The following is a 14507-nucleotide window of genomic DNA, read 5'->3' as shown; positions in this document are numbered from 1 at the left end:
CCACAAACACTTAAACAAGTTTAATAAATAAACACAAAAACTAAAAGTGACAAGAACGACTCATCTGTTCATTTAATCATATTTCATCATATTTTAGGCAGCACATCTTTGCAGTAAAGACCATGTGTTTTCTGCTGTTTCAAGAGTTTTATCTCTATATTTTTAAGTCTGTCTATGATGTGTGTGTGTGGACTGGTCCTGTATATATTTACATATACACGCAGATACGTGCACGCGCTGATCTGAATGGTCAAATTATGAGCGCGTGCGAGAGATTCAGATGCCCTCCCCTGGAGAGGGAAAGGAGCGAGGGAGGGACACGAGGACACAGATTTAAACACGAAACACATCAGATACAGATGTTATTCTGACAATAAAAGTCCACACCAAACATCCAAACTGCTGAACCTGTGAGTGTGGGTCTGTGCTGTGAGTGTGGGTCTGTGCTGTGAGTCTGTGAGTCTTGTGAGTGGGTCTGTGAGTCTGTGGTCTGTGAGTGTGGGTCTGCTGTGAAGTGTGGGTCTGTGTGAGTGTGGGTCTGTGAGTGTGGGTCTGTGAGTGTCTGTGAGTGTGAGTGTGGGTGTCTGTGAGTGAGTGTGGGTCTGTGAGTGTGGGTCTGTGAGTGGGGTCTGTGAGTGTGGGTCTGTGAGTCTGTGAGTGTGGGTCTGTGAGTGTGGGTCTGTGAGTGTGGGTCTGTGAGTGTGGGTCTGTGAGTGTGGGTCTGTGAGTGTGGGTCAGACATTATTCTGTTCTTCATACAGTCAGAGAGAGCAGCTCTCATGTGCAGGAGCTTTCCACATTACACAAACATGTAGAGATATTTTTAAGGTTGGGGTCAGGTTTGGACAGTAGGGTTCATGTCGTTGCGCAGACGGGTCACTCGGAGTCACAACTCGGGTCACAGACTCGGGTCACAGACTCGGGTCACAGACTCGGGTCACACAGACTCGGGTCACAGACTCGGGTCACTCTGGCGCTGGAAGTCATAAAAACTAGAGTAAAAGTGTTAAAGTTGTGTTTAGTCCCAGTGTTTCATTAAACCAAAAAAGCTCCTGTGTCCGAGGGAAGAGTTTAGTCTCAGGTCGGGTCATTATTTCGTCCTCTGTGTTGGTCACAGTCTGTGTTCTGTAGGAGTCTGTGGTCTCGGTGTGGACTGTGGGAGACTCTGAGCTGCACTGGGAACGTGTCCGCGCTCGTGCACGAGTTTAAATGTTTAATATTGTGGAGAATAATGAGTGGAATAAACAGACCTGCTCCCTGTTTTGTGAACCAAACACTTAAAATGCACAAATCTGAAGGTCATTCTTTTATATACGTGGATTTTCTGATCAAACTCTTCCTCAAACTCTGTTCACTTCTGCTTCTCTCCACGAGTGTCTCCAGACTTTGTGTAGAGTTTTGTTTAGACTTTGTGTAGAGTTTGTTTTAGACTTTGTGTAGAGTTTTTTTAGAGTTCACACGATTTAGTCGAGGTTCATAAATACCGCGGTTGGTGTAAAGAGCGAGATTTATAAATGAGGCCCCTGAATATGATCCACCATCTTGGACTGATCACAGTTCCTCTGGTGCACACTGCGCCCCCTGCTGGTTTTATCCTGCTCTAACATTTGTCCAAAAGTCTGAACTAGAACTAAACCCATGTGATCCAGTGATGTTTGTGACTTGGTTTTCTTGTATTTTGTGACTCTGTGGTGAACAGTTTGTGTTCTGTTCTTTCTCTTTCAGACCTGAAGGGGGCAGCGACGTCAGAGATCGATCAAAAGACCTTTTAATAAACTTCAAAAAGCCACGTTTACCGTAAGTGAATAAAAAGTTTAAATGTGCAGCAGTGGTTCTCAAGCTGTGGTCCAGGTCCGTTGGTTTGGTGCTGCTGGTGTTTGGTTTATTCTGAATGTCAACAGCGCCCCCTAATGTTCATAAATCCAATATGGAGGCAGGTGTGAGTTAAATGAATCATTTTAATTGCAGGTGTCAGTGTGTGAGCCTCTGCTCAGACGTGTTTTTGGTTTTTATACTTTTGGTTTGGTGTTGGTGATTGAAATATTTCATTTTTGTTCCATCAGAAAACGTGGCCTCAGATCCAAGAAGGTCCCGTCCAGAGGAAACGCTCCACCTGCAGCGTGAGTTCCTCCTTTGACTTAATCATGATTTAGGACAAACCTTCACCACGGTTCAGTCTCACTTTAGATCTTGGAGCTCTGCTCGGGCCAAACCACCAAGTCTGATCTTCATGCACTTTTAACAAAAGTCATCAACACTGAAAAAGAAATACAAAATGCAGAAACAATTAGGCACAAGGAAGAACTTTTTCTGACCATTTAAACGCTGTAAATTAAAGAAGTTTTGTCCTTTGTTTATTTTATGGTTGTAACATGGCAACAAAAGAGCCAATCAGGAGTGAGACTGATGAAAGTAACAGTGACCTTGGGGACAGAAGGCGTCTGATTGGTCCGTTAATAATGTTCAGATCTTGATTTAGGGACAAATGTTGAAATAAAAACACCAGGTCCCAAAGGACCCGTCCCAAAGGACCCGTCCCAAAGGACACGTCCCAAAGGACACGTCCCAAAGGACACGTCCCAAAGGACCTCCTCTCATCTTATGTTTGTATTTTACAGAAACGTGACCACGCCCACATCTGCATTTACTCCACCCACTCTGTCACTGACCCCGCCCACTCTCTCACTGGCCCCGCCCACTCCCTCATTGGTCCCACCTACTCCATCATTGACCCCGCCCACTTCCTCACTGGCCCCGCCCACTCCCTCATTGGCCCCACCTACTCCATCATTGCCCCCGCCCACTCCCTCATTGGCTCCGCCCACTTCGTCATTGGCTCCGCCCACTTCCTTATTGGCTCCACCCTCTGTCACAATCAGGAGTCAAGTCGAGGTCAATGAGGAGGACGACCGTCGAGTGAACAAAGAACCTTGTTATTCTCTGTGGTCACAGAGGTGAGGAGCTGCAGGGTGTTGGGCTCTGACAGGTGAAAGGAGATGAACCTGATGTTTTCATTTATCAAAGAAACTTTAGTTTTGTCCCAAATACAAATATATTTTAAAAGAAACTCTCAGGGTCAAAACGAGATGTTTTTATCAGACTTGTTCTCTCTGTGTCTGTGGAGTTTTTCTGATTTTCAGACACATCAGGTTCAGCTCCTTTAATCTGATCAACACAAAGTGGTTTATTGTTTTGAACTCGTCTGTTGTGTTAAATAATCAGACTCACATTCAGACTCTGTGTTGAATGTCTCTCCCACTCTCCACCTCTTTCACTCTCCACCTCTTTCACTCTCCACCTCTTTCACTCTCCACCTCTTTCACTCTCCACCTCTTTCACTCTCCACCTCTTTCACTCTCCACCTCCTGTAGGTTAAAGCTCAAACTTTTGTGGATGTGACTGAGGAGACGAGGAAATGTGACTCATTATTATTGGTTTGTTTCACAGAGAACGTGAGGACATGGAGTTACAGAGGTCTCTGCAGGATCTCGTCAGGTAAAGTGTGAACACACACGACACGATCTGAGTCCAAATGTTTAACTGGACACAACTGGACTGAACAAAAGCTCTGGTTTATGGCTCTGATCCTGATTCGGAGTAAAACTCTCTTAAATAAAGTGTTGTGGTGTTGGTGCTGTCAGTGTTATTCACTTTAACTCCAGCTCTTCAAAGAGCCTCATTTCCACATCTCACACAAAAATCTAATGATCCACTTTGTTTATGTGAGATTCAGTTTGTCTGATTATTCTGAGTCCAGAAACACTCGTGTCCGTCTGATCTCATCTTTATTTATGACACAAATCAACTTTTATCAAATTTTAGAATTTAGACTTTTTCACCAGAGTCACATGACCTGACTCTAGTGACCTGAGTCTGAATCTGTCTGTGAGTCACTGTAGGGGGCGCTACAGAGCAGTCAAGGTGTGAGCTCTTCAAATGTATTTATTTTATGTCTTTATTTAAGAAAAGGGAACAGTGCATTTTAATGAACATTTATGCTCTTAGACTGAAGTGACAATAAATAAAACATAAAAACACCATTTACAGCAGAAGTCTTCAACAGGAGAGTCACAAAAATCTTTGCTTGATTATTATTATTATTATTATTATTATTATTATTATTATATATTATATATATTATTATATTATATATGATATATATTTTTTTGAAGGATGAGGATGAACTGGTTTTCAGTGTGTGCTGTGGCTCTTCTCTCATTTAATCATATAATCATTTTTATCATTTTAAAAAAGTCACACTTTGAGTCCATTTTCCATGATGTCGTTGCTCTGTTGCTCTGGTTTTCTCAGCGTCACCGTGAGCACAAAGAGCAGCTTCAACTCCAGGTCTGACTTTTACTTTCACTTAGTTTTGGCTGAGTTTGTTTTATCTTATTTCTGTCATGGAACAAGTCGAGGTTTAAGTTGGAGATGGAGCTGGTTTCAGCTCAGGATTTCAGGATAAACCTGGACTTGTTAAGTGACTTTGATGAAAACCTCCAGTATTAAAAGTACAATAACAGAGCAGCTGTTTGTACACGACTCTAAGTCCAGTTTAATATAAAACACAGTTGTGTGTCATATAAATACTCGGGGGTCCCTGCTCCAGCTCTCCATCAGTTTGGGGTCCCTGTCCTGAAAAAGGTTGAAGACCCTGATTTCCAGAGACATGTGCAGACAGGGGGCAGCACAGAGCAGTGATCACAGACTCATGTCACAGTGTCATGTACTAGACCGAGTACAGACGTTTAACACCACACAAGATGGAGAGGGACACTTTTACAATCCTGACCCACTGTGTTGCACATTCTCTTGTATTTCACTCATTCTTACTGCAGTTTAACTCTGCTCTTCTAGTTTAGATCCAAGTCCAAACTGTGTGATTATTATTTGTGAAATGTGGAGCAAAACTTCAGATTCAGGATTTTAAAGAGTAAAAAGTTTGGAGATTAAATGTTGGGGAAGTTGAGTCACTGTGGAGAATCTGCAGCTTCAGTTTCATCTTGATTTTCCATCGGAGCCAAAATGAATTTACAGAAACTGTTTTACTGATTTTCAGACACATCAGGTTCAGCTCCTTTAATCTGATCAACACAAAGTGGTTTATTGTTTTGAACTCGTCTGTTGTGTTAAATAATCAGACTCACATTCAGACTCTGTGTTGAATGTCTCTCTCCCACTCTCCACCTCTTTCACTTCTCCACCTCTTTCACTCTCCACCTCTTTCACTCTCCACCTCTTTCACTCTCCACCTCTTTCACTCTCCACGTCTGTTTCACATCTGAACACTGAAGGCTGCAGATGAACAGTTATTAACTCACTACACATTATTAAAGAATGTGTCAAATTATTCAGCTGCTTCTTCCAAATTCTCTCTTTATGAAAACAACTTCACATTTCTCTGCCTTCCAACATTCTGCCCTTAAGTTTTTGTGTGAGTTTTTCCTCTTTCTTTTGTGGCTGTGACTGAGGGAGTTTAGTTTAATAATCTGTTATTATTGGTTTGTTTCACAGATTCCATTGTGGACAAAGAGGAATTGAAAACAGAGGATTGAGCAGCTCCTCCTCAGGTAAAGTCTGATCACACCTGAGTCTGACCTGGTTTAATGTGAGACGTAGAGTTTCTAGAATCTTTATTTAACATTTTCAAACATGAGCTCTGTGTCCCAGATGGAGCTGTACAGGTGAAGTGTGAACTCTTCTAATCAAATACAACTTTTTACTCACAACTGTTCATTTTCTAACTCTTACAAACGTTTATACACAGTCCAGTTGTTGATGAGCACAGATTTGAAACGTTCACTTCCACTGTAGATCAGACCAGAGGTTCTGACTCTGTGTTTGACTCCACAGAGAAGACGAGAGGAGCAGAGAGCAGGACTCTGAGGAACATCTGCAGAAGAAGAAGAAGAACCTCATCAGTTTGTTCAGAGACATCGAGGAATCAGGATTAATCAGGAGGTGAGATGTTAAAGATGTTTGAGTGTGATGGTGTGTGTGATTGTGCGTCACAGCTCCTCCTCAGAGTCTGTCACACTGCTGCTGTGAGGGGCACCTGGGCTCTTCCTCACAACTGTCTCAGAGTGGATCAGCTGAGTCTGAGAACTGTGGGAAATACAGTGAAGAACTGAGCTCTTTACATGTCTCCACAGGTGGGAGGAGAAGTTCTGCAGATCACAGAAGTCATCATCTCTCCGTAAGAAGCTGGACAAGGCTGTAGAGAACTTCCTGTACCAGGGAGATAAGGACGAGCTCAGAGAAGAGACACAGCGTCTCTACAGATACCAGAAGCTCCTGGAGCAGTGGTGCGAGGCTTTCACACGAGAAGAACATGATGTTTCTGTCTGGGTCATGGACTGTCTGAAGGTCCACAGAGACATCTCCCGCCTCACCTGGGTGAAGAGTCTACAGTCGTCTGTGTCTGGGTAAGACTGAGTGATGTTCTCCTCATTTCTGTCTCTTCTCTTGTTCAGATCTGATCTCTGCTGCTCTGAGCAGGTTTGGGAGGTTCTACCAGAGCAGCAGTGGAATCATTTTTGTCCTAAATTCTCCTCATAGTTTTTGTGGATGTGACTGAGGACAGATGTGAATGTGATCGATTATTATTGGTTTGACAAAGAAAAAGTGAAACAGAGGTTTGTGTAGCTCCTCTGCAGGTAAAGACTGACCACACACCTGAGTCTGACTGAGTCGTACAAAAACACGTGAAGGTCAAGTCGTTTATGACGTCACTGGGAGTTTTGTTTCCTGTTATCCAGTCAGAAAACAGAATGAGACTAGGGCTGTCGAGGTTGGGGAGTTTCTCCTCCTGTGGTGCAGCGGCTCAACATCCCCATCCCCCAGAGTTATAATATTTCCAGCGGCTCTGAAAACTCTGATGATTCACTTGTTACAGATGCACATGAACCTTGGTTGTCGTGTGGATATAATGTTGCTCCCAAAGGGAAGAAGTAACATTTGTCTTTGGAACAAGTTCCACTGCATCTCTCCAGCTCTCACTGTGGCAGCTCGAGTCAGAGTCCTGCACCGGGTCGGGTCAGGGCCCCGCACCGGGTCGGGTCAGGGCCCCGCACCGGGTCGGGTCAGGGCCCCGCACCGGGTCGGGTCAGGGTCCCGCACCGGGTCGGGTAACCACAGACTTAAGAGAGAGAGAACCCCGAGCACGAGCACTCGGAGCAGGTGTCTGCAAAGATCAATCAGGGCGACAGCTGCACTTACCTCTGTGGGGCAGAGTTCTGAGACGGTCTTTTCTCCTGCGTTCACCCAACGGTCTACGTGGGCGCACCTTCGGGCTCGACAGTGAGTCCTGGTTCAGTTTCGGTTTAGTCCTGGTTTAGTCTTGGTTCAGTCCGTGGTGTTTAAAGTATCTCGATCAATGTTTCTTCTGTTCAGTAAATAATTCCTGTGAAGTTTTGTCAGTCGAGTCGAGTCTGTGAATTCGCGTTCGTACTAAAGAAATCGTAACCGTTTCGTTTCATTTCATGATTGTAATTCTTGAAGTCGTAACTTTTCAGTTCATATTCTGATGGATGCTTCAGTTAGAATGTTTTTTAATCTGTGTGTGGTTTATCTTGGGCACGGTTGGTAACAGGTGGGATGTTAACGGGTCTGGACAGGTGCAGGTTTAACGTTGATATAATCACGGGTTAACGGGCGGGTGTGGTGCTGTATTGTGCGGGTCCGGGCGGGTGCGGGTCTTCAAAAACAGACCTGTGCAGGACTCTGGGTCGGGTCACGTTGGTCACGTGCGGTGATCGCGGTGGCCCAACATGTACGGCCGTGGGCCTCTTGGTACCACGGTGATTGAGTTTTGTCGTTATTGCGACAGCCCTAAATGAGACTCACACAAATCTCTCCTTTGACAAATCCTATGACCAAAACCTGTGACAAATGAACCTAAAATGTCTCTGATCTGATCTGAACGTTTCTCCCTAAACCCCAGAACCTGCACCAGCATGAGTCAGTGCTAGTGCAGCCTCTGCAGCTCAGGGAGGAAATTCTGGAGGTTTTTGAGCTTCACATGAAACATGAACATAAACTGAGACTGAGACAAACGCAGGACGTGTCTCTCTGTGTGTCTGTGTCTGTGTCTGTCTCTGTGTCTCTGTGTGTCTGTGTGTCTGTGTGTCTGTGTGTCTGTGTGTCTGTGTGTGTGTGTCTGTGTGTCTGTGTCTCTGTGTCTCTGTGTCTGTGTCTCTGTGTGTCTTTGTCTGTGTGTCTGTGTCTGTGTGTCTCTGTCTCTGTGTGTCTGTGTGTCTGTGTGTCTGTGTGTCTGTGTGTGTGTGTCTGTGTGTCTGTGTCTCTGTGTCTCTGTGTCTGTGTCTCTGTGTGTCTGTGTGTCTGTGTGTCTCTGTGTCTGTGTGTCTCTGTGTCTGTGTGTCTGTGTGTCTGTGTCTCTGTGTCTGTGTGTCTGTGTGTCTGTGTCTCTGTGTCTGTGTGTCTGTGTCTGTGTCTGTGTCTCTGTGTCTCTGTGTCTCTGTGTCTCTGTGTGTCTCTGTGTCTGTGTGTCTCTGTGTCTGTGTGTCTGTGTCTCTGTGTGTCTGTGTCTGTGTCTCTGTGTCTCTGTGTCTGTGTGTCTCTGTGTCTGTGTGTCTGTCTCTGTGTGTCTCTGTCTGTGTGTCTGTGTGTCTGTCTGTGTGTGTCTCTGTGTCTGTGTGTCTGTGTGTGTGTGTCTGTGTCTCTGTGTCTCTGTGTCTGTGTCTGTGTCTGTGTCTCTGTGTCTGTGTCTCTGTGTCTGTGTGTCTGTGTGTCTGTCTCTGTGTCTGTGTGTCTCTGTCTCTGTGTCTGTGTGTGTCTGTGTGTGTCTGTGTGTGTGTCTGTGTGTGTGTGTCTCTGTGTCTGTGTCTCTGTGTCTGTGTGTCTGTGTGTCTCTTGTGTCTCTGTCTCTGTGTCTCTGTGTCTCGTTCTGGATCAGCTGAACCTGAGAACTGTGGGAAACTACAGAGGATAACTGTGATCTTTAAATGTCTCCACAGGAGGCAGGTGAGGTTCTTGAGACGACTTCTCCATGAGAACCTGGGAAAGTCAGGACGATACTTCCTGTACCGGAGAGACGAGGAGAGACTTGGAGAAAAGACACGGCGTCTCCGCAGATACCGGACGCTGGAAGAACCCGTGGAGATGTCCTCTCCCTGTGACCCGCCCACCGCCCTGAGCACGACGGGGAGGTTCTACCAGAGCAGCGGTGGAAAGACGAGTCGTTCTCTGTCCGCGCCGAACACCAGGAAGTATCTGAGGCGTTTGCACACGAGGACAGCAGGGGGCGCACTGAGGCGAGGCAGGAGCAGACTCACAGACGCTGGACTCAGACTCTGTTCTCAGGTCACACACGACTCTGGTCTCTCTGTGAAACCAGACGACCACAAGAACCTGAGCACCTCCAGAGTCTGACTCCAAACGAAGAGTCATGATGATCAGGTTCACCGATAATCGACGTTATTACAGTCGCAATAAAACCACAAGACATTAAAAAATATATATAATCTGAACCATTTTAGAAGCAAAATATTGATTCAGTTTGTTCTCCAAAAAAATACAGGTCCTGGTGTCAGTGAAAAACACTTAAATCATGATGTTTTTCTCACTAAAATCATAATAACTCACACTTATGTAACAGATAATACTCCCTACAACTGTACAACTCACCCTTATGTCACAGATAATACTCCCTACAACTGTACAACAACTCACCCTTATGTAACAGATAATACTCCCTACAACTGTACAACACTCACCCTTATGTCACAGATAATACTCCTACAACTGTACACTGTACAACTGTACAACTCACTTATGTCACAGATAATACTCCCTACAACTGTACAACAACTCACCCTTATGTACAGATAATACTCCCTACAACTGTACAACAACTCACCCTTATGTCACAGATAATACTCCTACATGTACAACTCACTTTATGTACAGATAATACTCCCTACAACTGTACAACTCACCCTTATGTCACAGATAATACTCCTACAACTGTACAACAACTCACTTATGTAACAGATAATACTCCCTACAACTGTACAACAATGTACTCACTTTATGTACAGATAATACTCCCTACAACTGTACAACTCACCCTTATGTCACAGATAATACTCCCTACAACTGTACAACTCACCCTTATGTCACAGATAATACTCCCTACAACTGTACAACTCACCCTTATGTCACAGATAATACTCCCTACAACTGTACAACTCACCTCACCTTTATGTCACAGATAATACTCCCTACAACTGTACAACTCACCCTTATGTCACAGATAATACTCCCTACAACTGTACAACAACTCACACTTATGTCACAGATAATACTCCCTACAACTGTACAACAACTCACCCTTATGTCACAGATAATACTCCCTACAACTGTACAACAACTCACCCTTATGTCACAGATAATACTCCCTACAACTGTACAACAACTCACACTTATGTCACAGATAATACTCCCTACAACTGTACAACAACTCACCCTTATGTCACAGATAATACTCCCTACAACTGTACAACAACTCACCCTTATGTCACAGATAATACTCCCTACAACTGTACAACTCACAACTTTATGTCACAGATAATACTCCCTACAAATGTACAACTAGCCCTTATGTAACAGATAATACTCCCTACAACTGTACAACAACTCACATTTATGTAACAGATAATACTCCCTACAACTGTACAACAACTCACCCTTATGTCACAGATAATACTCCCTACAACTGTACAACAACTCACATTTATGTAACAGATAATACTCCCTACAACTGTACAACAACTCGCCCTTATGTAACAGATAATACTCCCTACAACTGTACAACAACTCACTCTTATGTAACAGATAATACTCCCTACAACTGTACAACAACTCACCCTTATGTAACAGATAATACTCCCTACAACTGTACAACAACTCGCCCTTATGTAACAGATAATACTCCCTACAACTGTACAACAACTCACAGTATGTAACAGATAATACTCCCTACAACTGTACAACAATCATCATTTCATTTTGTTTTCTTTACAAACTCTTGTAAATAACTAAGTTTTTTTATTACTTATTTGTGTATTTTTTAATATTTTTCTTGTACATTTACATTTATATAATTAAGTTTTATTATTTGACGTCCTTTTCTTCATGTTTTTAAGATTTATTTAGAGTTTTATTACACAGTTTTTCTTTGTTTTGTCTGAGTTTAAGTCTAATTTTGCATCTGTGATTTGTATATATTTATATTTAACCATTAATTAAAATAAACGGATGATTTTACCATAGACTTCAATGTAAAACACACTCTTATTCTGCAGTAGCTTCTGTATAAAAACCAGCAGATGGATCCAAGTGTCTTTTACTGACACTTTTTTTATTGACTCTGTTTCTGAACTTTTACTTTATGTTCTGTTATTTTCTGTTTAAACTTTAAACATTTGCCTGCAGAGGAAATGGAAATAGTTGTAAATGTGTAAATGTGTTTGTGTGTGTAAAAGAAATGCACAAAATCTTTAATAAACTTTTATAAACCATTTTAAAGCTCGAACTGTGGTCATAATTTAACTTACTGTGTTTTTCGAGTCTCTGTTCTGTCTCAGGGGGCGGGGACAGGTGTGTCTCTCGTGTGTCATTCGTTCATTTGTTTTTCAAAATAAAACCAAAAATAAGAAAATGGAAAAAAAACAAACAAAAAACTATTTTCTTCATTATTTAAACCAAAATGAAAAAACAGATAAAGATTGTTTTTTTTTTTTATTTTGTCTTTAAATGTTGTGTTTCTGTTTCCTCATCTCGACATGTAACTGCTGACGACACACACATGTTTGTTGTATCAAGTTTATTCACCAAATTGTGTGTAATTAATAAAAATAAATAAAATAAAAAACAACAACAACAAAACTCATTCTTCAAAGGAATTTTGAAAAGAAAAACTTTAAAATAATCTGAACTAAACATCTTTCCTTTTCAGTTCCCCTAAAGTAAAGGAGACACAATTTAAAATTTTGAATAAAATTTATCCAAACAATGAATTCCTAAAAGAAAAATTCTAATTTGAGAGGTAGATAAATGTTGTTTGTGACACTGGGGAAAAGGACTTGGAACATCTTTTCTTTTTATGTAATTTGGTATGTGACGCACACAAAATGTGCAGTCACATTTTTTATGTGATTTTATAATTTGGCTCTTTGTTTTTGTTCTGATAAGTAACTCCCTTAGTTTCACATGTTTCTGTTTAATACACACATCAAGAAGCTCAGACTTCAGGTCATTGTGCAATTCACACTGGGAAGGATTTTCTGAAAAAGTGAACATCAAACCTCCATGTTTGTTTTCCCAGTGGGACGTGTCTATTGACAAAGTCGATCTTTTCAAGTCTTTTGAACCATTTCACTTTTGTTTCTGGTTCTGATATTGTCATATTTTAGTTTTGGGATTCAGATGTCGTTAATTGTTGTGGTTGTTGTTTGTTCTAACAGCTGAAAACGACTCGAGAAATGTGTTTGTGAACTTCATAAATGCAAAAGTGAATCAGATGTGTGTGACTCAAACCTCCGTTCAAACTGTTTCTCTTCCCAACAGAATAAAAAAAATAGTGAAAGGTGAAGGTGATGGGCAGGATTGATCCACAGGAAGAACCAAAAAGGAAACATTTGTCTGACTAAGAAATCATCCCGAGTTTACAGAGAACATTAACAATGTTATTTTTAAGTGTTTTTTTTTTTTTTTTTTTTTTTTTGAAAGAGAGAGAATTGCTGAATAAATACATTGTGTGATTAAAACATAATCGCTTGAATAATTGTGATTTCAATATTGACCAGAATAATGGTGATAATGGTTTAGTCCATAATGGAGCAGCTGTAACACAGAGGGAGTGGAGCTCAGACGAACATCACTCTGTGTAAAAATACAGACACATGTTAGTCTGGATTTGTCAGACAAAAAGCTGATTTGAAATCCATAAATCAAAACCTGAGGATTTCTGTCTCGTCGCCTTTTAGAACTGCAGGTTTCATCGTGTCAGAAAAAGTTTGTGTAGTGATTTTTAAAGAGTAATCTCCTCTACTGCCAGCAGATGGCGTCCTAACCCCAGCTCAGTGTTGTGGTTTTACTGTAGAAACTGTATGAGGACAAACTTTATTCACTTTACTGTGTGACGACAGATGAATGAATGAATGAATAATGGGCTTTATTGTCACTTCTCTCCACATGTTCATGTTCATACAAAGAACCGACAACGTGGACCGGAGCAGGAGTCAGGGAGCAGACAGGAACAAACACTGCAGCACAACATGAGGAAGGGGGAGGAGAAAACAAAAAGAACCACCCCAGATCCTGTTTCTGACATCACGACACTGGGAGAAAAACACAAAAACCAACAGCGTCCAGACACAGAACAAACACTTGACAGGACGAGCAGCAGGGGAGGGGAGTGAACCCGACGAAGGCACCAGCTCCACATCCACAGATAAAAAGTGCTGGATACAACAGACTCGCCACCACCAGGTCGAGGTGTGAAGCTGCAAGAGGCTGAGGATTTAACTTCTGAAACATGAAACGCCAAAGCAAAAGGTTCAAGAAAAAACACAAACAAAACAAATAATCCATCATTATGTTCTTTAAATCAGACCTGAACTTGTATTTGGAGTCATTCCTGCATGTTTGAGAATCTTTAATCCTTTATTTTCTATTAAAATAGTTTTGATTTTTGATCATTTGTCAAGATTTAATAAAGTGTGAATAAAATGAAAATAAAATGTGGAAACAAAACTGAGTGTCACATTTTCTTTGGACGCTGCACAAACTGGAAATTCAAGATTTAACTTTCTGTTTTGGATAAAAATCTGCTTCTGTTAAAAAAAAAACAGGACTAAACCAGGACTAGATTAGGACTAGACTGGGACTAGACCTGTACTAAACCAACACTAAACCAGAACTAGACTAAGGCCTTTTCCACTTATTCCATTGTATCATTAGTTTCATCATTTGATTTGTCAAGTTGAATTGATTCAAATAAAGTAAAATGTTCTTGATTTAAGTCATTTTAACTTGAATAGATTTTTGTTTTGTTTTTTTGTTTTTTTTGTTTTGTTTTTTCCAGTGAAGCGCTGGTCTCCTGACCGCTGGTCCGTGTATCCCTCCCTCACTCCTTTCACTCACCCTGGGAGGGCATCTGACTCTCTCTGTTTTAGTCCTGGTTTAGTCCTGCTTTAGACCTGGTTTAGTCCTGGTTTAGTCCTGCTTTAAACCTGTTTTTAGTCCTGGTTTTAGACCTGCTTTAGATCTTTAACTTCTTATGGTTCTTTTTAAAGACGATGCAGTAAAGTGTATTTACCTTGTTGACATGTTTCGGCTGCTGCATCTTCAGAACTGTCACCGGTGTTGGTGGTGACGTGTCGTATATCAGCTGTTGTTACTTCCTGTGGGCGTGGTCAGTTGTTGTTACTTCCTGTGGGCGTGGTCAGCCTGATGGACCTGGCAGGTCGCTCAGACTGACCACG

At 42.0% G+C, this 14507-nt stretch overlaps 2 protein-coding genes across 2 annotated transcripts in view; both read left to right on the top strand.

Moving 5' to 3' along the window:
* Window positions 1-857: 857 nt before the first annotated feature.
* LOC129410901 (splicing factor 3A subunit 2-like) lies at window positions 858-3499 on the top strand. The gene is made up of 7 exons (XM_055159882.1): window positions 858-875; window positions 1132-1203; window positions 1700-1797; window positions 2064-2120; window positions 2619-2659; window positions 2744-2954; window positions 3448-3499. The coding sequence occupies exons 1-7, from the start codon at window positions 858-860 to the stop codon at window positions 3497-3499; spliced, it is 549 nt and encodes a 182-aa protein (XP_055015857.1).
* LOC129410907 (uncharacterized) overlaps window positions 2152-14507 on the top strand; it is a 41452-nt gene continuing 29096 nt past the window's right edge. Inside the window, exon 1 of the mRNA XM_055159947.1 lies at window positions 2152-2304. The gene's annotated coding sequence lies outside the window, so the exon portion shown is untranslated. The remainder of the gene's footprint in view (window positions 2305-14507) is intronic.

The sequence above is a fragment of the Boleophthalmus pectinirostris genome, unplaced genomic scaffold (genome assembly GCF_026225935.1).
Source record: "Boleophthalmus pectinirostris isolate CB_2022bp ecotype Guang Dong unplaced genomic scaffold, ASM2622593v1 HiC_scaffold_2825, whole genome shotgun sequence".
NCBI classification, from domain to species: Eukaryota; Metazoa; Chordata; class Actinopteri; order Gobiiformes; family Gobiidae; genus Boleophthalmus; species Boleophthalmus pectinirostris.
Note: the sequence above shows the minus strand (reverse complement) of the source record. Positions and strands in the feature narration are given on the sequence as shown.